Source organism: Oreochromis niloticus, linkage group LG22 (genome assembly GCF_001858045.2).
Source record: "Oreochromis niloticus isolate F11D_XX linkage group LG22, O_niloticus_UMD_NMBU, whole genome shotgun sequence".
NCBI lineage: Eukaryota > Metazoa > Chordata > Actinopteri > Cichliformes > Cichlidae > Oreochromis > Oreochromis niloticus.
Genome location: NC_031985.2, coordinates 5,542,879 through 5,569,441, shown reverse-complemented (window position 1 = coordinate 5,569,441; position 26,563 = coordinate 5,542,879). Strand labels below are relative to the sequence as shown.

Sequence of the window (26,563 nt, the reverse complement as noted above, 5' to 3'; positions counted from 1 at the left end):
TATTTGCATCCATTTGTTGTTATTTGTTTAAAACTGCAAGTTTGCAGCAACAAAAATGTTCATCTTCAGACAGAAGCTGCATCTGTTGTTTATGGCGTCTGTGTTTTGGGCTCACTTTCAAAATAGAATTATTTTTCTTTACACGCCAATACTTTCTATGAGTTATCACCATGGTTACTGACACGTCATCCCCATCACAAAAAGTTTTATCTTTAAATTCTGCTGGTATAATTTGACTTCATAAAATCAATGATTTTTCAATCATTTCATCATCTCACTGTAATGATGGTAGCATATGTATGTATTTATCTACTCTTCTTAATGGGTGGGCCAGTCTAAAAAAAACTTTGCACGACCATCATCACACATACAGCAGATGTTAATTTCTGTGCTTTTATAGATTACGTTATTATGTCTGTGAAGGTTCTCAGTCATCCAGGTCATCGTAGGCAAGGAGCTCGGAAAAAATGCGTCTGGACTTCTTTAAGTTTCCTTGAAGACGTTTTATCCAAGAAGCTTCTTCAGTTCTAAACCAAACTGGTGGAAAGTCCCAGATTTTTAACCCTATGGGAGTGTCCCTAAGAAGGTTGTGGACCCCATATTGATCCTCTACCTAATTACATGAGCCAAGGTGTGAAAACGGGTGTGGGTCACAATCAGCCAGGGTTTCGGGTGAGCTCATTGTGAAACCTGGCCCCACCCTATCATGTAATTTCCTGAGGTCAGATGGCCCAGGATGTGAGTGGGCGTTAAGGCGTCTGGGAAGGGATCTCAGAACTGGATTATAGATCGCAGACAGTTGATGTCGTAAACCACCGCCTCTGTTTAAAGATGGTCACTCACAGTGAACATAAATGGCTTCTTTCATTCCTCTTTCAAACCATCTGTCTTCTCTGTCCAAAATGTGAACATTGGCGTCCTCAAAAACTCCCTTAAAGGACACTTTATTATAAATAAGTCTTTGGATTTTCCCACATGTTAGGGTTACGTAGGGCTACGTTATCTCTTTGCATTTGTCTCGTGTGTCACATTCAACATATGTTGCACATTTGTAACTTAACAACCACCAAAATTTGTATCTGTGACATAAATTGTTCACCTTACCACTAAATCCAGCGTGAAGAATTTCAAGCAAGCTTTACAGACCTGGTAAAAACTGACCATTGGGTGGGATTTTGCTACTTAGTTTTGAAGAGAAACACAAGAGAAACACCAGTAAAGTTTTCTCAGTTTTACTTCAAGCTGAATAACAATGATGCATTTAAATGATGCAGAACATGTAAATGTTATAAATACCTTGTGGAGCGCTGCTGTGTACAAGCACGATTTCATGTATAAACACAGGAGCTAACATCCTGTGGGTTTACTGGGTTTCTTTTTGAAGCACTTTGCTCCCAAAAGCAGATGTGTAATGTCTAACTAGTGTACAAACATGGTTGTTAATGCAATAATTGCATTAATGTTTTACCGAAATTACATAATGTTGAGTTTACAGCATGACTATGTCAGTGAATTAGCTGCTCGAGTGCCTCTCGAGTTCAGCTGAAGCTCTTTTTACATGTGTATTCATGCAGAGGCAGAGCCTGAAGCCAGACATTAAAAAAACAAGTGTTTACAATTGTTATTGATTTGGAGCACTGAAAAGTCAGCTGTTACTGAGCAGAGTGAAATCTAAAATTGGAAAACATTATGCAAATTATGAAACATTCTAGTAATCGCTGTGTGTTTTACATTATGTGATGGTGTTAAAAATCCCTCTGCTCTTTTTCTTGATATAAAAATGAACATTTTTGGAGAAGATTTTTCCCATGAAATCACCAATAGTACCAATCTATGGTCTACCAATCTAAGCCAAGAGTGATTCACACTGAAGAACTTTATAATAAGGTTTTATATTATCACACTATTATTAGTGTATTATTATTACACTGTTCAGCATTATTAAGTGTTTCATTCATGCAGATATTTATCCTCTGTTACTGTTACACTATGTAAAGTTATCACTGCAGTGCTACCACATCACTGCTATTAACAATCATAATTATAAACATAAAATACCTTAATAATGCTTACTAGTGTGACATTGTTATGAAGTCTTAAAATAATTTCTGTTATTCAAATAATTATTCAAATAAAATATATATATTCTCCTCAAATTTAGTCCTAAATATTCACTGAATGTTAGCATTTGAATTATTTATTTATTTATTAAATCCTTTTGATGTTGATAAATATCTTAAAACAGGAATTAAATAAACTAAAGGAAAGGAAATGTCGAATCAACCTCAACTGTGTAAAAGATATTGATTTTGTAGTGAGTGGAAGACCTACTGTACAGTAATGATTCACCTTAAAAGCCCAAAAGGAGACTCTGTCTCGTGGATTTGCTAACCCATTCAAACGGGTGAGGTAACAGGACTAAAGATAAAGAGCAGGTGCTAAAACAGCATCAGTGTTAAGGAGTTGGATTAGATTTAGTTTGGCACAGGTACAGCACCGCTCTGTTTTAATGTGTTTGTCTGGATGTGAGTTCAGGGTCGCAGCCTGCAGGAGCAGAACCAGTCTCAGAAGCACAGCTGGGAGTCCTTCGCCTTCGTAGATGAGGAGGAGGAGGAGGAGGAGGAGGACGGAGAGAAGGTGGGCGTTTCATTTAATATATTCATAGGGATTTTTCATTTATTGTGTATGGGTTTTCACTCTATAGCTGCTTTCCTCAGTTTTAATTTGTTTAACGTTTAAGTGACAGCGTGACCACAGTCATAGATTTATGCTAATAGTATTCAGCGTAAATATATTTATTGCAGATTCCTCTGTGTTTTCCTTCCAAATTTAACTGAAGCTATCAGCAGAATGTGAAAAAGCAACCACTTTGACTTAATGTCCCAAACGTGTGCGGAAGAAATATCAACTGAAAGTGAATTTAGTTCCATAAGATGGTGCAGAGAGTAAATGTAACTTTTATTTTAATCAGGCAAGTGATTAAAAACACCATTATGTACAATGGCTTTTGGGGAAGATGCACGGCCTTTTGAGGTCATTTGTTTAGGTCTAAAAGAGTATAAGGAGTTAAAAGAACAACATCCGAAAACAGAGCATCCAGAGGTAAAACGCTGCCCCCTGGTGGTGAAGATTTCAATGAAGACATTATTAATTACGTTTTGCACTTACAAAATGTACCTTTAAAATATTGCTACTTGTTCCTTGCATTAAATCCTAGTTTACCTTTACCACTTGGTCTGCAGGCTCTTTATTAATGCTAATTTCCTTAATAACTCGTGGCGGTCGTCTGCAGGGTAGTCCAGTACAGGAGGAGAGGAATGGTCCCCTGCCTCCTCAGAAGCCCCAGGAGCCTTCCTCGAACCACACTGCTCCTGCTCCTGGTGAGTTGAGAGGATTACATATTTATGAGAAAACATAAATATTTAACATTGGCAGAGGTGTAGTAGTCATACATTATCTCTAAAGCTGACTGTGTATAAATTTCTCATACTTTCAGCTGCTTCAGAGGAGGAATATATTACCGTACGCCGAATATTAAAAAAGGATGGATAATTTCTTCATCTATTTTTTTCTGCTATTATTGTAATAATGTTATTCTTATTTGCAGTGGTGGTCTGGGTAAAGCAAAGCAGCACATGTCCAAACATTTTAACACGTTGTGTATTCGGAGGGTAATGCTTTCGCTGTTGCTCAAGTTTCTGTTCAAGTTCAGCGCAGGGTTAAAGGTTAATTTTATGTAGACAGAAATCAGATTGTGGAGGACAATTACAATTTCTGATCCCTCTTCCTTAGCTCGGTTACACCCGTGGAGTTGTGTGACATGGAGGCAAGGCTGGGGAATGAAAGCCTTATGGCTCCTGTCACAGTAATATTGATTCTTTCAGACAAGTTTTGCTCACTAGGATGATGTAATGGGATTTATTCTTCGCTATGTCTCCCCTTCTTCTCCTTGGAAAAAAAATATCTCATCTGATATGACTAAGCATTTAGTCACATCCCAGATGGTGTATGAGGCTCACCAGGTTCTCATATCTGCTAAGCAGATTACTGCCCAGAGGACACAAACACGTCTTATTGGTGCTCGTGAAGTATGAAAAGGGGGACCCATCAGAATTAATCGAATCATAGGGAACAATGTGATGTTACACAACGTGTAAACAGCAGTGGCAGCATTAATGCTAATCCTAACACACAGAGGTCAGGAGGAACGGCCCTCTGAGCCCACACAGTTTTTAGCAATAAAGCAGTTTTAGCAAGTTAAAGACATCACGCAGAGACTGAGCTTCTTACTCTTATAACACTCACAAAGATGGTCACACTTTGAATTGTTTATGTCATATTTATTTGGGAGGCTGTAGGAAGCTCATGATAAAGAAGATGTGCTTGTTAAATATAACTGTGAGACTGTTTCTTGCCTGAATTAGGACTGAAGCTGGTCTTTGCACCGATCATCGAATTACAAAAGCTGCAATTTTGGGAAATATGAAGCAAAAACTTCAGTTTAACACACAGTTCAAAATGGTAGCTCCAGTTCTGCATCTCAGGCACATTCCAATAAAAGTTTAATTATCCCACTTGGGAGGATTTATTTAGGAGTCTTCAGAAAACAAAGAGGTGAACGCACAGCAACAAACACAGTCGAGCTAAATGGAAAAAGAAATGAAAAACATCTATAATAATAGATGAGTGGAGAAAATTGTTATAAATAATATTTACTTCAAATTGAAATCAATAAAAATGAAAGAAATAACAAGGCTGCGCAGCTTTTAGTAGTGAAACTGCTGACAGAGTCAGTGGTTTAACACAACTGTTAATACAAGAAGCCAAAATATGTGTTGCTTTCTGATTTATTGGTTTAAAAAAAAAAGTTTACATTCATTTGTTAAACAGATTTCAGATTTTAATGCTGCTATTTGAGCCTTTTATCTTTAAACTGGAGCTGTTATGCTCAGCTTCCCATTTTTATTTTTAAACTATAATAAAGGTGTTTTGTATGTTTTACAGTTTAAAATAATAATTTTCTGCTGGGATGTTTGCATCCCCTCAGTTCCCCCACTTCATGCAGCACACGGGTGGGATATATTAGAGATATCACTCTTGGACATGAATCAAATCCATATTTTTTCTTCTGGTTATTCAGTCCAGTGTCACAGCAGGTTTTTGCCTGTCCCACCTGCCCAGGGTGAGCGGTGGGATACAGCTATCACAGAGAGACAGACAATTATTCACACCTACGGTTAACTTACAATCTAACAACCACCTAGCCCCACTTATGTCTTTGGAGTGTGGGAGGAAGCTGGAGTACGCAGAGAGGACACGTGCAGACTAACGCAGCTTCGATCTGTCCTCCAGTCTGCCACACAGACTCTCACTGACACGAAAGAGTCAAAAGTAGGAAAAAAGTGTTTAACACAGTCTGAAGCTTTCAGGTTATACTTACAAATAATGACCTCATTGTTTGAACTGACGATGTTTAATATAAGCATCCATAATTTTAACTGTGTGTATGTATATATTGCAAACAATAAAACCAAAAAGTCCACTTAAAGAGCTGACTGTGTGAGTGAACAAATAATGCAAAGTTTCACTCATTTATCAGCAGTTAGTTTCATTTAATTTTGTCATTCAGATGGTTGATTAAATCAGCTCTTTGTGAGGGAGCTAAATCTAACACGATTAACTTTCTTATTTTTAGTGGCTGAAAGAAGAGAAGCGGTAAAGAAGATGAATTCAAGATAAGCAAAATGCAATGCATATATATTCTAAACCATTTTGCAGATGACTCACGTGAGAAGAAATGCACAGGCTCAGAGTAGTCCTTTAGGAGGTGACTGCACTTCAACAGTATAATTCTTGCAAAGAGTCTGTGTTTGCTTAGTGAGCAGAGGTCTGTGCATTATTAATTTGATACATAAAAATATACTTTATGCATTGAAATGCAACTTAAAAATATGTTAAATATATTTTTTGCAGCTGACAAAACTCTGAATGCACATTTGTTAAGTTCACAAGAAAGGCTTGTTTACAGAAAGATATCTGTGTTTGATCATTAAATAACTCAAGGCGAGCCTAGCTTTACCTGTAACCTATTTATTTTCTCCATCACATGTTGGTGAGACTCCCGATGGTGATAAACCAGAAGACTCCCCACTAAAGTCAATCATACCCTGCAGCAATAAAGATGTTCTTCTAGCTTTTTAAAGGTTAAAGTTAAACCTGTCTACTCTTTTTGTTAGGTTACCAAATTGACTTCAACATGTTCATTGTCGCCCTCAACAGATGTCAAATGTTTGGAATTAATAACTCTGCAACCCTAACAGCAGTGAGCGAAGGTTTGGCAGCTTGTTCACTCCAAGTATCCAGATGGTGTCTGTGTCTATTGTGGCACAGCAAACTGCTCAGTAGCCCATCAAACATAACAAGAGACAGACAATGTCCCAGTGAAATGGTTTCCAGGCAACAACGAGGGTTTTTTTTCCTGCAGTCTCTAAAAGTCTCCATTTACTCTTGAGTTATTTTCTCCAAAGCTGCATTTGTATAATTTATTGACCTTTTACCCACCGAGTCTCCTTCTTCACTCCTCCCTCAGAAAAAGGTTCTCTGCAGTCTGTGAGGAAAACACTCAGGAATATCTTCACCTCTAAGAGCAGGCAGACAGAGGGCCAGTCTCAGGTGTGTCTGCACGTCTCATTGCATGTCTAGTGCGTGTGTTCTCATGCATCAGCTGCATTAAATATGCTTCACATCTCCACTCTGTATGTCACGTCTTTGTAGGGCGGGATTTTTTTTTTTTTTTTACAATGATCAATTCGTGCAATGCTCTCGGTCTCATGTTTGGTCCTTTCTGCTTAAAAGACATGATAGATGCAATCAAACAAAGGAGAAAAGATTAAATTCTGTTTAAATATGCAGTAATTAAACCCCTCTTTCACGCAGAGCCATTAGACAGGGCATGACACCTTAATTCAATGCAGTATCATCTCTGCTGTCACATGGAAACAACTTAAGAGAAATGTGAGTGGCTATTTTTCTTTTTACAGCAAAGGCAAGAACAGTCATGTGAACCTGTGAGAGCAGGCAGACAGGGTCGGGTGTGTCTGCACTTCTTATTGCACAGTTCAGCAGTTTGTAAAACCAGCTTTACCAGAAATAACTTTTTCTGCATGACTTTATCAGCCTCTCACATTGTTGTAGATGAGTTTTTGCCCATTGTTCTTTAAAACATGGTGCCAGTTCAATGAGGCCATGAACAGCTCACTTAAGGTCTCTCCACTGCATGTTAGTTGGGTTGTGGTCTGGACTTTGACTGGGCTGTTGCAGCACCTCAATTCTTTCCTTTTTTGTAGTCTCTCCATTGTAGAGTTGCCGGTCAGTGTCGGCTCATTGTCCTGTTGCATGACCCAATTTCCTGGCAACCTTTCCAAACAGGCCATGCTTGTTCAGGCTTTTGTGCTGTCATGCACTGTAACATTTAACATGCTAACTGAGGCCTGTAGAGTCTGGGGTGTTTGCTCAGATGTCGGCTCCTGGGAGGATTGTGGCTTTGTGTTAAAGCACACCTGAATGCTCCTAGACGTGAAAACAGTCAAAACTTCTAGAGTTGTTTACATTAGATGGTGATTTGTGTTGGATTCACAACTCAACAATAGTAATATATTATATATTACTCATTAATTTTTTTAAGTACTCCAGTACGTTACTTAATTACACACTGGAAAAAGTGACCCATTACATTCCGTAACATGACATGAATCGCATTTTCACAAAGTTACCAGTTAACGATGTAAACCTGAGGCTACACACACTGACAAAAACCCCTTTTTTAAAATAGCTTTTTCAATTGCAAAGTTGAAAACCATCCAAAGAGACTTAAAGCGACCGCTGCAGTGATTCTACTGTACAAACATGCACAGTAACATGTTACTTTTGAGCACATTACACCCAACAGTGCTGATGTTCACTAAATCTAGTTCATTAGATTAGCAGCACTTCACTGTTACTTACCCTCTTAATTCCTGTGGAAGCAGTTAGGGTGTCCTTTATTTTTCACTGAACTGTATATGTAGACGTGAGGGGAGAATCTCCTTTCTCTGCTCTTTCCCCTAACCCTGAAATCTCTTGTATTAGATGGCGTCCCATCCCTGAGCCTGGTTCTGCCAGAGGTCTTTTACAGACTTCTACTTCTTTTTTACCTCATGTAGGGTTTTGCCTGATTGTCACATAAATAAAGCTAAAATGAATTGAATCCCAGCATCTTTCTATGTTTCTACATGTCTGTGTATTTAATGCCTTTGTAAACCTCTGCGCTCTTTCCTCCAGCCAGCTAATTATTAAGCTGTGTCAGGAGTGTAATTTTCCCATGTGTCGTGAACCATTAAAATGCATATTCATCCATTCTCTAAAGAAAATATTCCTGAAACCACATCTTCCAGGCGAAAGTCTGCTTTCTATTCAGGCATGCCTATCTGATTGACAGAAGCACATGGATTCACGTCTCATCCACAGGAAAACTCACTGAAGTCGAGCATCTTTCTCTCCACCTTCTCTCGCTCGCTCTCATGGAAATGCAGATGCTGGTGGCAGAGTCATTATATTCAGCTTGGTGGTGATCTTGGCTCGCAAGGAAGGCAGTACGTGCAAGAATGAAAACCACACTGGAAATAAGCATATGCTTGTGAACTGGCAAGATTAGAATTTGATTTGTGTTGTGCCCACTGCTGTGGCTGGTGAATTGCCAGTCTGATTCTCTATTATGTTTTTGGATTCAATCCTGTTCCTCGGTGGGGATTGTTTTTACATCAGCCACAGTTCTACAACCATGAATATCAAATAGGCACACAGTGGGATGTTGCTACCAGCAATCAAGCCAAGCTGAGGCTGGATTCTCTCTGTGACCCAGGTATTGTTTATTTTACCAACTGCTGAGTGCAGGTAACCAAACAATGACCTTTAGGATAACATCTGACAGGTGTAATAATATTAGCATGCTGCTAATCCTTGAATAAGAACAATAGTTATAGTTTCAGTGATAAACTATAGACTGTATGTAAAAGATGGATGTAGCCACAGTGACGGCATACACTGGTGCGGTGATTAGCATTCTGAAGCCTCAGCTTTAGCTTCAGGACTCTTGCCATCTTTATTTCATGGTTGGAAAGGGTTGCTAGGTAACCAGTGAACACCATTAAGCTCGGAAGGGACTTTTGTAAGATTTTCCTCACTTTTCTCCATCCTGTCTCCTTTATGTAGAAGAGAAGTTTAGCTCCTGCCGCCCTGAATTTGTATCAGTGAGCAGTAGGGCTGCCACGATTAGTCGACTAGTCACGATTACGTCGACTATCAAAATCGTCAACGACTAATTTAATAGTCGACGCGTCGTTTGAAGCTTTGTAAGATCCCAAAAGACGCAGGAATAAGTAGTAGGATTTAAGAGTGTAATAACGGACTGAAACAGAAGATTACGTAGCTGTGTAAACTTCAAATATCTGCTCAGTTTATCAGAACACCACATATATTCAAAAGAACTCTGACGTTTTTGTAGACGTCTGTTACCCACCAGCTCGATAGCTAGCCGGGGTTTAAGGCTCTCTAGAGCCGGTGAGAACACCGGACTCCCAGCAAATAGTTTTCAAACCTACCGCTGTCTTTCGCTACTCAGGCTAAACATGATGTACAAGTCACTTAGATAACTTAAAAATGTTATTGTTTGGCTTTTTTCAGTATTTTATTTGTTCCTGAGTAAATCTGTTTGGCTGAGATTAAAGTTCTAGTTTTCACACAGCTGAATAAACGTCAAGCAGACGACTGATTATCAGAAGTGTGAGATGCTCGAGAATTTACTCCAGTGTCCTGTTATATTTTTAGATAGCAAGGAGCAGATGGCCAAGTTTATTAAACTCCACTGAAACAATCTGCTAATTTCATTAAAATTTAATAAAATATCATCTTGTCTTTATTTTTAGTTAGCACATACCTTAAACACTTAAAGCTGTAAGCTAATGATAGTTATATAAGAGCAGATGCATGCTGGTGAAATAAGCTGTACGTTGTATGTCCAGTGGATGCATGATGTGATTAGTCGACTAATCGCAAAAATAATCAGTGACTAGTCGACTATCAAAATAATCGTTTGTGGCAGCCCTAGTGAGCAGGCCTCCCATTTCTGATTGGGAGACATGCTTATTTACTGTAATGCAAAGAATTGTGTAGATTTTATACAGTGGCTTGCAAAAGTATTCGGCCCCCTTGAACTTCTCCAATAAAATTGATTCATGTTTGTGGCTGTAATGTGACAAAATGTGGGAAAGTTCAAGGGGGCGAATACTTTTGCAAGCCACTGTATTTAATTACATAGCACAAAAACATCACTTGATGTTTTGTGTCTATGCACCATAAGACAACCAAAGCTGTGATTCTCCTGATATCGCTGACAAGCCACAGCGGGAGGTTTTTGGTGCAACTTTGCTTTTATATAGACAGACAAAATATGGAGTTAGCTTAGAGAAAAGTGGGCAAAATCATAGGACTTCACAAGTTCAACTTACTATGAAGTCCATCTTTTTGTTCTGGCTGTTAGGGTTAAAAAACTTGTCTTCACAATTGGTGTGGACTGTTAAGAGTATTAAAAGCAGGTTTTATTATTTGTCAGATGACGGCAATGATAAAGCATCAACTCCACAAACAAGGTGAGGAGTTGTTGTTTAGTGCAGGTCAAACCCAGCAGCTGATGCAGCTCCAGCAGTCCTGCTGCTAATAAGTCAGTGACTTTAAACAAAATTCATCTACCATACAGTTGTAGTTAAGTGAGAATTAAAAACAGACACCAAATGACCAGAGCTCGTGACTATGGTGAGGGCAGGAAGGTAGATAAATTCTAAATCGGGAGCTCCACTTTTATGCTCAAGTCAATCTCACGCTCCACTCTCCCCTCACTCGTGAACAAGACCCCGAAGTAGTAGCTCGTTCCTGACCTGGAGTGGGCACTCCACCCTCTAAGGACCATGGCTTCAGATTTGTCTTTCCCATCGCTTCACACTTAGCTGCAAACCACTCCAGGGTGACCTCCATGCAATGTTTCGTAGGCGTGTCACCCAAGATAGCCCTACAACATCCAAAGCCTTCAGGAATGCAGAGAAACTCTTATGTAGGGGCCCTGCAACCAAGGAGTTGTTTAACTGCCTCGGTGACCCCGTCCCCAGTGATAGGATAGAATAGCTTTGAGGCTAACCAGAAATTTTTTTTCCATGGTTTCACCACACTGTTACCACATCCAAGGTATTGTGTCAGCCACTGCCAGAGCTGCTCTCCACTTGTCCTGCCAGTACCTTTCTGCTCCTTCTGAAATCACACAAGGCAACTGAGGGTTGAAGTACCCAAAACTGGTTGTTTTGATAGTTCCTGTTGCAGGAGGTGTCTCCAGGATCACATTTTGCCACAATAACACACCCACAGAATCATATTGTTTCCACAAGGTGAAAGCAATATTAGCTCTGCGATCGCAGCTGGTAATAAATTCAGTTTCACAAAACAGGTCGCAGCAGGTGTTGGCCTGAATTTCACCTGCTGCATTCATTTAACTCACAAAGCTGCTGATGTGCTGTGGGAGTGAAACACTAACACAGAAAACTGGATGACAGAAGCCTGAGTACAAAGAGACAGACAGAAATCTAATGTGGGATTGTATAGAGTTCAATACATTCATTTTAAGAGTCATCAGTAGTTTGAAATGTGTGTTTGCCTGATATTCATGCTATGAAACAGGTTTTCTTTGAGTTGCTGGTAGTTTCCTCCCCTAATGTAAGATTCAGATGAGAGCTTCTAGAGTTAGAAGTATCACCACGACCTGTTTCAGAGGACGGGGTGTTTTCATAAAATCACTCCAAATCATTTCTCTCCTTTTCCCTGTTTTTTCGTCTCCAGGAGCCTTGTCCTCCTCCGCTGTCAGACACCATGACACCAGAAGAGGTACAGTAATGAAGGATTTGCATAATTTTACAGAATAGTCTGCTGAATAATTTTAAGCATGCTATTTGAATGCTTACTCATAGAGCAAGGGCTGAGTCACAAGACATTATCCCACAAAGTGGGAGCAATAATCTTTGACAGCAGGTTTTTGTATTTTCAAGTGATGCAAGAACCACACAGGCTTCCTGGGGGTCATTAAAAGCTCAAATATTAAAAAGTTTTTAAAAAGTCTTATTTCCTTCCAAACTACATCACAGTACAGTAGCAATTGGCCAATAAGATTAATCTCAAAATCAGGGTTTTTTAGGTTGTTGTTGTTTTACTGTTACTTTATCTGTGTATCTGTCTTTGGTACAGATTAGCACAATGGGGTCTAACACTTTTTGATATAAAAAAAATGTAAAACACAAAACTATTTCAGAAGAAAAATTGTGATTGTTGTCTCTCCATAGCATTCAGGTCCACAGAAGTCTCAGGAAGTCAAAAACACACACAAACTGCTCCACTTTCCTCCTCCTGCCACTCGAGCACCTTAAATGCTCATTAAGCTTCACTGTTTGCTGGCAGGGAGCCTGCAGGGACAAACAAGTATATTATGTTTTGCACATTGATTTGATTTTATAAAGCCCAGTAGGCTTACAAGACTCCAGTAACAGCAAAACAGAGCCAGATAGTAGCACAAATAAAGAATCCAACCTGTCCAAAAGCAGCATAAAGATGATAAAACAGCCTTTCTTTCTGTCTGTGCAATAAAACATTTCTGAATTCATTAAACATAAAGTACATATAAGCATATTTTAAACTCATTCGAATAACGGGAATAAAAGAGAACAAAGAGTGCAACCAAACATGTTTGGTTCCTTTTTATATTTTCATGTAGTTTTGTTTTATTTAATTATATATGTGTTTGTAATTTGAGCTATAACGGAGCATTTTTCTTCAAATCTGACAGCTAATAGGAATCTGATGATGTTTATTTTTTGTGATAAATGATAATTAGCTGCAGTTTGTCTGCCAGTAAAACAACACAGAGCTCTATACCCCACTGGAGACTTTTCCAACAGGAGGCTCCACAGTCTGATTATTTCACCATTTTGCTTTATTGATGACGGTGATGTGGAAATCCATCCTATTCTGTATAGATTATACTGTTTTACATCTTTAAATCACACCCCTGTGGGGTCATTTCATACAGGACAGCTACATGGATCATGCAGCTGTAATTGGATCACAGGGATCATTACATATTTTTAACAACAGACCCCAGTGGTCTCCCAGAAGTAAATAAAATCAATCTTTATAAGCCCCAGTAGACCTCATCCAAATGCCAAATAACAGCAGTGCGACTAAACATAAAAGAACAAGTAGCCATAAAAATATTAAGCTTCATAAATCAAATTACATCTATGAGGAACATTAGCTAAGACTGCAGCTTATGTCTAAATCTTAAAAATACCAATTCCCGGTTGCTGAGGGTCATTTTAGGTCCATTGGTCTCCAAGGCGGTAATACGCTGGCAGAAGCTCTACATAAATAAGAACTATAGAGCAAATGACTTATTTTACCTGACCAGCAGTTTAAAATCCGGAGATACTCATTTTACAACCATGTGTGTCCAAGAAAAGCATCAAATAACCTTTTGAAGGGATAGCTGAACTTTTCAAATGTTGTATGCTGAACATGTAGTTATTGCTTGTTCGTGAAAGCACAAAACTAATATGTGATTTTGAATTGTTTTGTCTCATATTTCATTCATTCATGTATTAAAAACACTGTGCAGAAACCTCCCACAGTCAAAATTCAGTGGAAGTGAAAAACTGCATGTGTGGAAATGTCACCAAAGAGCAAGAAAAACTGGTTGAAAATGTGCAAGGAGAGAAGAGAAAATCAAAAATTAAGAGCCTCACTTTGACGTGAACTGACATGAGATTAAAATGTAAAACGTGGTTCTGAGTTCATTAGTCCTGACTTACTGTGTCTCTGCCAGCATATATCAAGTTGCTTTAGACTTATTACCATATGACTGATGCAGGAAAATCTCTATTAGCTTTCGAATCCATCTCAAATGTAGGTCAGCGGTGTTACAGATCTGTGTCACGTTTGAGGGGAAGACACTGAACTGGGGCACTTTTAAACTGTAGTGTGAGCACAGGCTGAATTTTAAATGAGACATCAAAACAGCATTGTGCCCTCCAGTCCTGTTCTGTCTGCCGCTCTGCTTTTACTCTTCCTGGCACTTTCCCAAACTGCCCCATAACACTGGCCTGTATATTCTACAAGACTGCTGCTGCTGTCACGGCAGGCTGAGGCTCGTAGGTAAAATCCATAGAGAAGCTAAAAGGTGTCAGACATCCTAAATCTCAGAGGGGTTACTGGTGACATGCAAGGACGCAACGCAGACTTTCAAGGTTTTTTACTGCTCAAACGTCTCCTCGGTGGTGGCTAATTACTCGCTCCATCCTGCAGCCACACACAGGCTGTGCAAACACACACCTAGAGTTTTACCCAGAGATTCAGCTCATGATTTATGTAACAGTTCTTATTGTTGCCAGATATATTTAAACACATGTGCATGACTCATGGCGTAAACAAATCCGACTGTTTCCCCTCTAGTTGAACTCTTTGAATAGGTGTTTTTTTCCCGTCAGCAGAGGGAATGTGAACTAACCACAGCAGATTCACCTCCGTGACCTTGGTTTTATTTGCGGCTGCAGATTAAAGCGTGGGAAGAGGAAGAGATGGACAAGCCGATGGAAATCGATGAGATACGAGTGGACCCTTCCCCTTTTCAGCTGGTGGAGAGAACATCGTTACACAAGGTTGGTGGACAACATGTCTGTGTAAATCGCAGTTTGATAGTCTTTTCGAGACCACCTTGTTTTCGACAAGGTGGTGGATGTTGTACATTAAAAATGTTATTAACGTTTGGAGAAAGACGTGTTTTACAAAACTGCTAAAAAGTACACTTTTGGTGTATTCAAATCAACCTACTGTTTAAGTCATCTCTATGTCTACCTGAACATCACTTCTAGTGCTCCTGTATTCTGTGATTGTTCAGTATTAATCTTTTCTTACCTCATTGTGCGTCTGCGATCCATCGTGGAATTTCACTTTAAGGAAGAGAACAAAGTAGCAGGAGCCAAATATGAGCAAAGACTCAGTAGATTCCCTTTTCATTGCACCGTGAGTGAACGCTCAGTGGGTAATAGTTCAGGCAGTTTGCACTTTTTGTTCTCACCTGGACGTTTACGTGATAGTGCACAACCCATGACATTTCAAAACAGCAACTGTGTTACTGACTTGATTGACAAACTCTGTGCTTGGACACAAAAGTCTTTGTAGCCAGAGACAGAGCTCTCATGGCCAACGATGATTGATTGATGATTTTTGACCCATCGGTTGATGTGTGCTCTCTAAAAAAAAGTTTGAAGTACCTCAGAGATGAATAAGGAAAGGAGTTTGAAGGGGTGTTCAGCAAAATGAACAGAGTCATTGAATGCAACAGCAAAAGCCTTGTTTTTAAAAACATTGCTTGAAATCACTATCAGTGGTCATAAACACCAAAGAATGACCACATGAAAGCGATGCTGAAGCAACACATGGTATCAAAACAGTAATTAATTCAATAAAACCCTTTTTTGCTTCAAGGTGGTTTTAAAAACACTTCACTGTAATATCGACTTCCATATACTTCCCATACACACTGACATCTCTTTATTAAATTAAAATTAAATTAAAATAACAACATTGACCAACATAATAGTGATTATGATTTTTTTCTATTATCAAGGACTCGTCTGCTGCACTTTCAGCAGCAGTTTTCCTTTTCAGTGTCTTTGGTGTTCCCAGTATTATAAGAAATAGGAACTCAAATGACCATGTTATCAACCTCATCTGTTTTCCAGTTGTATGGCACCTCTATAAAACACTGAGATCATTCTTACACATTCAGAAACATAATTTCATACACCATTTACTGCATTTTTGTCTCAAATGGGGTCAATGAATGCACATTTTTCTTTATAGGAGGTACTGTCTCCAAAGCTTGTTTCCTAAAACAACCATTTCATTGAAATACTGGGAAAAGCTGTTACCCAGTATGTCAGGGTCCTCCAGAAGTCTTTTCTGTTAGACATCAGATGGCAAATTACTGCAGTACTAACTGTAACCTGTTAACAGTAAATATAATCTACAGTCATACAGTAGCTGATTTATTGTTGGTTTACTGGGGGTTTGTTGCATTTAACTGTAGAAATTACAGAAAACTGACAAGAAAAGTCCATTTTTTCTTAGAAACCGAGACAAAGTTGCTTTATTTTCATTTTATTACTCATTGTCACACAGTCTGATGGAAAGTGAGTTTATTCCAAAATGTACAGTTGCCTTGAAGAAGAGTTTATGTATTTTATCACATGTATTATGCAAGCAAATAACCATATAAATGTAATTCAGCCCCACGGGCAGTCGCAGTCTTTTGTTGGTGTTCCCACTCTCAGCTCCTAAGTTGTTTACTTCTGTTACATCTCATTCAGCTGAAGATGTGGATAACCTTGACAGGGGGGTAATGGCACATGAAAAACACTTAGTGAGGACTGGTTTTTATTCACACAATGTCGTCTGACTAAATAGAGATGGACACGACAGTTTTTCATTTTTGACCGAGAACAGAATCTTGTTTCCTGAGGTGTTGTTACATAAACCCAACATTTATATGTGGGAGCTAGAAAGTGTGGTTCCTGTAGATTGGTGCAAACACTGACACGTGCCTCGTTGAAGGACAACTTGGTGATAGGTGGGAGTTGGGAGGGGAGATTGTTCGAGCTAGGTCATGTTTTCAGCCAAGCTTATTGTGTCATGATGGTCCATTTTCTATTGTTTTGGGTTTCTTTTACTGATTTAAAAACAAATCCTCATAAAAACATCTTGGAAACAGAAGAATAATCAGCAGTACTTCTTGATAAGGAGTTTAAAGTTCACCTATTCTGTCTTTTCTTATTTTTTGTCATATAAAAACTTTGAAATAATGAGGTCAGTGCATCTATGAGTAACTCATATGAGCTGAAAGCTCATCTTGTCAGACTGCTCTAAATAAGTTTGTTTTTTCTACTCTTGTCTCTTGTCTAATGTCGCAGTGAGGGGGTATCCCTAATGTGGTCATCTCGGCCATAAAAGCCCCGCCCACCTGCTATTCGAACCTTCTGTTTGTTGGTGGCAGCCAATCGTTGGCAGGATCTTGGTATTATTAATATGTTTAAATGAATTCTTATTTATATTATACTGAGTTAGTAAGGTCCCGGTCGATCTACGTCCCTACCCTCACCTATGGTCACGAGCTGTGGGTAGTGACCGAAAGAGTGAGATTGCGTATAAGAGCGGCAGAAATGAGCTTCCTCCGAAGGGTGGCTGGCCTCTCCCTTAGAGATAGGGTGAGGAGTTCAGCCATCCGGGAGGGGCTCAGAGTAGAGCCGCTGCTCCTCCACATCGAAAGGAGCCAGATGAGGTGGTTCGGGCATCTGACAAGGATGCCTCCTGGGTGCCTCCTGGGTGAGGTGTTCCAGGCATGTCCCACCGGGAGGAGGCCCCGGGGCAGACCCAGGACACGGTGGAGAGATTATATCTCTCGGCTGGCCTGGGAACGCCTTGGTGTTGGAGACACCAGCCACCTCCCATGGACAAGCTGGAGGAGGTGGCTGGGGAGAGGGAGGTCTGGGCTTCTGTGCTTGGGCTGCCTCCCCCGCGACCGTGATAAGCGGAAGAAGATGGATGGAGTCAGTGAGATAGTGTGTAAAAGTCTTGAGCCATTCCTAATTTTTTTGCCAAGAAAATACAACATTTAGTGAAACATGCACACATAAATGTAACTACAGAATATGAGGAAGACCTGTTTCCAGTGATTTTCAGTGCAGTTCTTGTGTCATTTGGCAAACTTCAGCCATTCCTCCCTGTTTCACTTCCTTAAGAATGGCTTCTTGACAGTAACCTTTCTCTGATGTGCCTTCACTGAACAGGATCAACTGAGCAGCCAGATCCATCCCTCCGACCCTGCATCAGGTCTTTGTTGGATTTTTTTCCCTCTTTCATAAGGACATGACTCAAACGTACTGATCATGTGCTGCGGATAGTTTTTTCATAGATTCAACTAAAGAAATGAGAACAAATAATGTTTTATATTAAAGATCTAAGTTGCCTATTATGTGTGGTCACAACACTGCTTCATGCCTTGAGTTGTAAGTCTTTTTTTGTTTTTGCTTGAATGATTCGAGAGAAAATGAGGGCTGTCTCGGGACTTTTTACACAGCACTGTTAGTTTATGCTCAGTATTATCGTCTTTGCATACAGCAGACACAGCAAGTGTGACTTTGCTTTGTCTCCCATTCTGACTTCTTCTATTCCCATTATAACTGTGAGTCTGTGAAGCGAAGTTTTGATACCTGTTGTTTAGGAAGCTCCAGGCAGGGAAGTGAAAATGATTTTAAAAAAATAAAGCGATCCACCATGGAGCTGTCGCAGAGGGAGAAATCTATTCATAGAGACCAAAAGCCTGTTGTGTACCAAGCTGTAAACATGCTGTGTAATGCTATTAAATCAGTCAGTTTTAATTTTATCGCTGTGCCAATCTGGAAATTGCCAGTCTGTTTTAGGTTTGGCAAGAATTTAGTCAAATGAGAAGATATCAGCCAGCCAACCCTGAAAGCACAGCTCTAAAAGCTCTTACACTGCCCAATCAATATGCACAAGTTTAATATGAACTCTGGATATTCCCATTTATCTTATTTGCTTTGATGGCTTTTCATTCAGTAATTTCCTGCAGCTTTTGCTGTATTTTTGTTTTGAACAGTGACGTTTTCATTTGTCTTGTTGCAGTTAAAATGTCCCCGTGCAGTATGAATGCAGCCCGAGCGTGTCCGAGCTGCCCGAGTCGGGGATTTACATAAAATCTCTTGTAAATCTATGTATTTCTAATCATTTCCTGCCTTGTACAATGTCCGTGACCTGCTCACGTCCTTATTATGATTTTCAGATGTTTGCAGCATACTGAAGCGTGTAAACACTTGTACCATTCCCGTTGGTTTCATTGTCATGGTAATATTTGTAATATTCTGCTTATTCATGTGCAAAAGGGGGCCTTGTGATCGAGGTGTGCCGATGCATACAAAGAGCTCATCCCAAAGTGTGACCTTGGCTGGATCGTGAACACAATAGTTTGTGCTTACAAACACGCTCAAGGACTTTCTCTTCCTGTGGTTCACCTGGAGCCTCGAGACATTCTGTCTGCGTGACTTTGTGTTTGGAGCGGAAAGCAAAAAGTTTGTGTAATTTCACAAGTGACCTTTTCCCCCTGTCTCCACAGACCCACACCTTATTCTCACTGCTTGGCTTAAGTCATGCTTATGTGACCAGTACTGGCAAACTGGTGGGGGTGGTGGCACTGAAAGAGGTAAGAAACATTATTTTATTTCGGCCTGCATTTTGTTTTTCTTCCAGAAATGGACATTTACATTCTTGTGTGTGCTGTGAACAGCAGTATTTTTAGGTTATTTGTCTAACAGACAGAGAAACTAATGCACTTTTTATATCAAGCTTGCTTTATATAAACCAGCAGCCAGACTGCTTGCTAGGAAAAGAAGGCGAGAGCATATTACCCTGTTTTAAAGTCCCTACATTAATGTAAGGATGCACGGATAACCTTTTTTTTTTCCATTTGTCTTTGTATATTTGAAGAAACTAGGTACTGATCCAATATTTTTTTTTTAAAAAAGCAATATTCTTCTTTGAGAAAGAGACTGAAAATCTGTCTTTTTCATTCTGAAGAAAAAAAGGCCTTCACAAGGACTCTGTAAAATACTAAGCACACCTTTACTGCTTTCATAGGATTTCAGAGTGTAAGTAGCAGTCAGGTGCTGCTGATCAAATGCTCTTTATTAATGGCAATACTCAGAGAAATTGCAAAAAAAACCCAAGAGCTACATCTGAAACACTACAGGCCTCTGTTAGCATGTTAAATGTTGAAGTTCATGACAGCACAACAAAGAGTTTCCAGAAAAAAGAACGTGGCAGCACAGCTTAGGTTTCAAAGTTGCATTTGAACAATGACTTCTGGAATAATGTCCTTTGGACAGACAAAACCAAAGTGGAGACGTTTGGCCATAATGCACAGAGTCGTGTTTGCAGAGAGCGAAACTTCATGATAAATGACTCAGATCAGGCTGTAGCGCTGCGGTGCAGGAGTGATGATTCGGGCTTGTTTTGCAGCCACAGAACCCAGGACACAGGGCACTGCAGTCACGGAGTCGACCATGAACTCATCTGTACACTTAAGTAATCCAGAGTCAGATATAACGCCAGCTGCCCAACAGCTAAAGCTTGGCCCAAACTAGACACGGCAACTAAAGCTCCTATAAGAGCAACCAATAATCAATCATTTTAATAGCAATACATGAACACAGGAAGCTAAACTGTAAACTGCAGACGTTCATGTAAAAGCTACAAGTAATCAGCCATCAATGGGCACACCTCTTTTGATCCATACCTGAGAATTTTTAGCATAATAACTAAAGCACATCTTTTCCTTTTATGTTGTTGCTTCATTTTGGTTGTGGTAGCTCTCTGCTGACTATTGCATTGGGAGTAAAAGACAGGTTAACCTGCTCTCGACGATAATGAAGCTACAAAAACGTAAAAGCCTTTCTTCAAATGCACTGGCTAAAAGCCAGACTTTAGAAAAGGTCTGCATCCTACAGAGCCAATTTAAAATGTGGGACATCATCATGTGGGACGTGAGGTAAATATGCTGTGCAGTCCCAGATAAGAAGGAACATCTGGTCACCCTATAAGCAGTAAGTGTTGTAGTTAATCACAGAGTAAGAGTGTTTGTGCGCAGAAGTAGAGCACGCTCTGTTGGAGTCACGTTAAGTAGCAATAGAGACCTTTAAAAATTAACTTAATTGTGCCTTTTATTAAATGCTAGAAAGGTTGGTTTATTGTTTATTAAAGACGCGTGAGATAGAGCTTCATCTAATGAATAAATAGCTCAGACCAAACGTGAAAAAGAGTAAGCGTTGAACTGGATTAAAATTAACATCTCCTTTTATATAATCAGGGATTAAATGGTATTCCCTTTAAAATGATACATTTGTACATGTATGAGGCGTTGCTGAAGGCAAATGTAAAAGGTTGGGCACTGCTGGTCTGGATCTCAGCAGCACAGCTCGCCACAGTGTTTCCCTGCTGTGAGTGTTTAGTGGAAACACGTCATCACGCCACAGCATGGCCAAAGCAGCCAGACCACGACCGGCTAATGGAAAAACTCTGAAACTGTCTGAAGGTCTCCCAGAACTGAAACCTAAGCATTAAATGAAATTAACTTCCCTGATCCAAGTCCAAAAAAGCTCCTTTTTTAATACACTCAACTTTTGGAAGTCTTCTCTTGTTTGTCTTTAATTTGGAGGAAAAAATCCAATTTGTTTTTGCTCCTAATTTCCTTGGAGTCTCATAAAGCTTTTTGAATTATGTATGAGTACTTTGTGAGCATAATCAATAAGCTCTCTGTAAGTTTTGGGCTTCTGTCTTTATCCATAACGGTCTGTGACTCATGCTCCTGTGTTGCCTCATTTTCTTTAACTTTTCTTTCCTCCATCTGTGTAATTGCTCACCACTGACTCTGTCTAATCCCTGCTTGCTTTCCTTCATTTCCTCTTTACATTTTCACCATTCATGTATGAATTCTGCTCATTTGTTCTTGTTAATTCTTCCCCTCACTCTTCGAACCCTGCCTCTCCTTCTTCTTTCTCTTCCTCTTCTTCTACCTCTTCTTCTTTCTCTTCCCCTTCTTCTTCTTTCTCTCCCTCTCCCTCTTCTTCTTCTTTCTCTTCCTCTTCTTCCTCTTCTTCTTCTTCCTCTTCCTCCTCCAGCTCCAAAAGGCCATCGAGGGCTCCACACGCTCTGGTGTCCGGCTCCGCCCTCCTCTGGCCAGTTTTCGTGATATCAGCAACCACAACTCGGTCTCTAAACCTCCACCTTCATCTCCCAACGCCCCTTCCTCTCCGCCCTCCTCCTCTCCTCCCTCACCTGAAATTGTTGCTCAGGCTCCTCCCCCCTCTCCCCCCTCTCCTTCTCAAATACACCACCATCACAGCCATGAGAATGAAACAGAGGTGTTGATCGAGGGTGTGCCGAGGGAGGTGGAGGAGAGCACCAGTAGCGCTTCGGGGAGCGGCAGCAGCACGGTGGCTTGCAGCTCGACCAGCAGGAGCTGCAGCTGCAACAGCAACCTCACCCTCCCTCCTTCTTCTACTCCTCCCCCAGTCCCTTCTTCCTCCACTCCTCCTCCCTCTCCTCCTCTCTCCTCCATCCGCCTCTCCACCCTACAGAGACTCTTTGAGGAAGAGGAAGACAGCGATGATGAGCCTATGGTTTAGCTTACACAAGAGTGATGCTTTTTTTTATAATGGAAAACTTTTATAATAGTTTGAGTTTTTTTCTTCTGTTCTTAATACATTTCTCCGGTCTTTGTACTTCCATTTACCTCTTTTTATGTTACTGGTACAGCTTCCACACACTCGTTTCACAGACCATCACCTGTTTGGTGCAAAAAACACCTTAAACTGCAATATTCATCTAGTTTCTTTGTATCAGGTGTGATTAGAAAGTTCATGGTCTCTGCCCACAAAAGAAAAAACCAAACACTGACTTAAATATGGCTGATCTCTCCTTCAAGGTCAGGTCGCTGTGCACTTCTGACCCTCTGCTGGGTCTGTGCTCTGTCTGGAAAGCCCCCTGGAAGCTATGGTACAACTAATTGCACATACAGCACTCATCCACTTCTCTGTCACAATGACCCGACTTTAATATAAGGATCATCACTGGTGATAATAACCAGTTCATTTTTTATACAGAGGTCTATTTTTTCTTCAGTTTAAATCAAACGCTCCCTTTACCAGTAAAGCATGGCTGAGGCTTCTCTTTGTCGCAGTCTGCACCAGCATCCTGCAGTAACATCCAGTTAAAGCAGGCCTGTGGGATAGTTTGCTTCCCTTGTGAGATGAGCTTTATGGTCACAAACACCCCATAGTTATTCTTGTGGGGACCTGGATTTTGGTCCCCACAAGTATAGTAAACATCCAATTTTTGGTCCCCACAAAGATATGAATACATGCTCACACACACACACACACACTGTCAGGCCTTACCCTAACCCTAACCATCAAAAATGAATGCCTAACTCTAAACCTAACCTAATTGTAACCCTGACACTAAAACCATATTTTGAGGTGTGGGGTCAGGGACTCTGGTCCCCATAAAGGCTGTTTGTCCCCCAGGTATAGTAAACTTCCAATTATTGGTCCCCACAAAGAGATGAACACACGCTCACTCACACACATGCGCATACACAGACCTCTGTTAAATTATTTTCAAAATCCAAGTGAAAAAAGTTAAATAAATGTGGGATGTTTTTATTTTAAAGAATAACTGTGGCTAATAATCGAGAATATAACATTGACCAAAATGACCGTGATTCTAAGTTTTGCTTTAATAAAACAGGAGCTCCACATGGCCTAAACAAGCAAACAGTGGATGTGTGTCCAGAGACATAAAGTGAGACGACATTGAAGCTGAAATCAACCAAACTAAAGTCGCGTATGTTTTCTTTTGGGCGGATTCGTCGAGCGCTCTGATTGCCACACGTAAGCTCTGAAGCTCTGTATGTTTGTAATGTTTGCTTGTTCTGTTTTACTTTCTGCTCATTTTCCTTCTCTTGTTGTTTCACACTTTGATTTTCATGGGTTAAATAGTAGATGCTGCCAAATCCACAAAGTCAGGTATCTAACTGTGATATGCTCTTTTTGAATATTTGATAATGACGGTTTTAGCACTCTTAAGCTTATTTCTGAGATCCAGTAATATCACTGGTTAAGGTCAAATAACCCACCTGTTCAGCTGCTAGACATATTGAATGGCCCTGTGATGAACTGGTAACTGTCCATAGGCTCCAGCCCTTCCACTAACCTAAACTGGAGAAGCGGTTAATAAAATGGATGGATGGACATTACTGAGGAGTAGATTGATAAAACACTGCTACCATTTGTACTGTCTGAATTCAGACTGCAATTGATTAACTGTGCCTCTGTCACAGCTGTTTCCAACACCACACACTTTACTGTATGTTCTGTGGGTTTTTTTACTGTAACGCTCTCTGCTCAGCTGAATCACAATAATCAATCAAAAGCTTTGCTTCCCAAACAAGAGGTGAACCTGGTGAACTGCTGCACAGTTGTCCTGTGTTACCCGATCGCTTAAGTCTTAAAAAAAAGGGAGGATTTTATCAGATGAGAGCAGAGGGTATTGATTTATTTTAACTGGCAACAAACCGTGTGGGTAGCAGAAAACTAATGGAGCTGCTCAGTCCACTGTGGAAGATTGGCCAAAGCCCCACAACGACCTCCAAATTGTGCGGCGACCTTGTGGATGCAGCCTCAGAGCTCATCTCATCACGGTTAAGTTGATAGATGGTGCGGCTCGAGGCGGCTGACGACAGCAAAACCTCGCCGTGCAGATCCTCAAGATTCGTTTTCTCCTTTTTTCCACAAAAAGGAAGCCTCGCAGGTTTAACCCTAATCACTTTCATAAGTCTAAATGGGATTATCAGAAAAATCTACAGAAGCTTTTCATTCTAACATTGGTGATGATAGCCAAGGTTTTCTGACAGTGAAGGAGAGATGACATAAACAGATGTGTTGCCAGAGAAACGTTTCCCAGTTAATGCTGTTAAAGATGCTAAAAATAGCATCTTTTTTAAAGCTGTTAAAACAGAACTGTTGTGATGGTTATTATAAGAAGCAAAGCTGCTCATGTAACAATTTCAAAGAATAAAAGTCAAGAAATTTAATGACTATTTAACCTTGATGTCTTCCTGAGCTTTTGCCTTCTAGGCAGCTGCCTCTGTAGGTGGTTCAGGTGTCTTTTATCATAATCATATATAAGCTTCAGTTAATCACATACAACTGAAAACAGGCCTGGCTTCCTCTTTTTTACTATTTCTCAGAATTGTTCCTCAGGTTAACCTTCAGGGTTGCTTAATACAAACAGCATCTGGTACCTCCACGTCAGAAATGCGATTCTTCAACTGTTTTGTGGTTTTCTTCCTGTTTAAAAAAACATCAGTAAATGAATTCAATAAGGAACACAATAGCAGGAACAAAAACCAAAAGCTTTGCAAAAAGAGGCTTTGAGCTGTGTAGAAGTTTGGAGTTAGGTGAAAATCACAATCTCAGTGTCCATGGTCTGGCCTGTTAGGTCTGTCAGCATCAGTGTATTAAAGAATAAAGAAGAATCAGGCAGTATGTAACGCTGGGCTTCCACCAGGTCTGCTGGAGGGATAACGCAGCACTATCCTCCCGCAGTACCACATACTGTGTCACAGTCATGTTCCCCTCTCACACACTCAGACTGCAGACACTCTGCTGCTGCTGCAAGAAGAAAAGTGAATGACTTGGAGTGAAGAGGAAAAGAGTTAGATCACAACACTCGTCTGGTGGTTATATCTGTCTTACTTTTACAGTTGGTAAAACATCTCGATGCTTCAGGTCAAGAGAGGGTGGGGATGTTTGATAAGTAAGAGGTGCGACGTGATAGTGAAATGGTTTGGCTTTGTGTGGAGGTTTTGAACATGATCTTTGGTTATTTTTTGACGGCACTATTGTCTGTTGACTAAGCCTAAGTGGAAACGTTTTTTGGACCCTCAGGTATATAGCAGGGGATATCCAAGCTAACATTTTATGAATACATTACTTTAGTATAATATATTTTTAAACAAATGACTAAAAAGCTAAAAAATACCCAAATCTAACTTGAACGTGATTGTTCAGAAGCACTCGACTACATGCGTCTGTTACCTACAGATTCATCTGCAGAGATGTTTATCTGTTTGTTGAGATTATTTGATAATGTCAAACACATCACATAATGGAACGTAACAACCAAACATGTAAAATAAATGTTCTCTAAATGACCACATTTTCTCCCCATCATGAATGAAGGGTGGGAACCTCAGCCATTGCATCCATGCACTGTTTCTCCATTTCTCCGTCATCTCTCTTACACTGTCTTCTTATTAACTCCTGGTATCGGTTTCAGGTGTTGCCTTAAAAGTCTTTAAACCTTCAGATTTGACAAAACGTTTCTTTATGTCTGTTTCTTGGTGGGTGTGGAGGGACATCGGTGCAGGTCTCAGTGTTTATTTGTGGTTGTGGTTAATGTAGTATTTATTTATTTCTGTTTTAGTCATTATCTTCAACTTTATAAACTGTGAACAACTTAGCTAAATAAAGTTTTATTTGAATGCTTTACTGTGTTTGAATTTGGTTTATTTATCCAGGTCAGGCTTGTTGTAAAGGCAACAAACCCGACATGTTGCTAAGAAAGGTCTGAAGGCAAAAGTGGGGCCACCTTGGTACTAGCAAGGTGTACTTAATAAAGTGACCAGCTAACAGTTGTATCTTATCTGAAGCATAGATTGACTGACAGGCTATGGTGCTAGTAATTACAGGATCCAGTGAAGTGACCACAGTCTGTTTCATCATTGTTTTATTTCCACGTCTGC

At 40.1% G+C, this 26,563-nt stretch overlaps 1 protein-coding gene across 1 annotated transcript in view; it reads left to right on the top strand.

The window, feature by feature from the left end:
- Positions 1 to 25,973, top strand: part of LOC100707037 (chloride channel protein 1) — a 55,982-nt gene extending 30,009 nt beyond the window's left edge. Inside the window, exons 18-24 of the mRNA XM_005457545.4 lie at positions 2,536 to 2,637; positions 3,293 to 3,380; positions 6,590 to 6,672; positions 11,920 to 11,964; positions 14,679 to 14,783; positions 19,316 to 19,402; positions 21,876 to 25,973. Of these exons, the coding sequence (XP_005457602.1) occupies positions 2,536 to 2,637; positions 3,293 to 3,380; positions 6,590 to 6,672; positions 11,920 to 11,964; positions 14,679 to 14,783; positions 19,316 to 19,402; positions 21,876 to 22,382 (1,017 nt within the window). The 3' untranslated portion in view covers positions 22,383 to 25,973. The remainder of the gene's footprint in view (positions 1 to 2,535; positions 2,638 to 3,292; positions 3,381 to 6,589; positions 6,673 to 11,919; positions 11,965 to 14,678; positions 14,784 to 19,315; positions 19,403 to 21,875) is intronic.
- Positions 25,974 to 26,563: the final 590 nt, after the last annotated feature.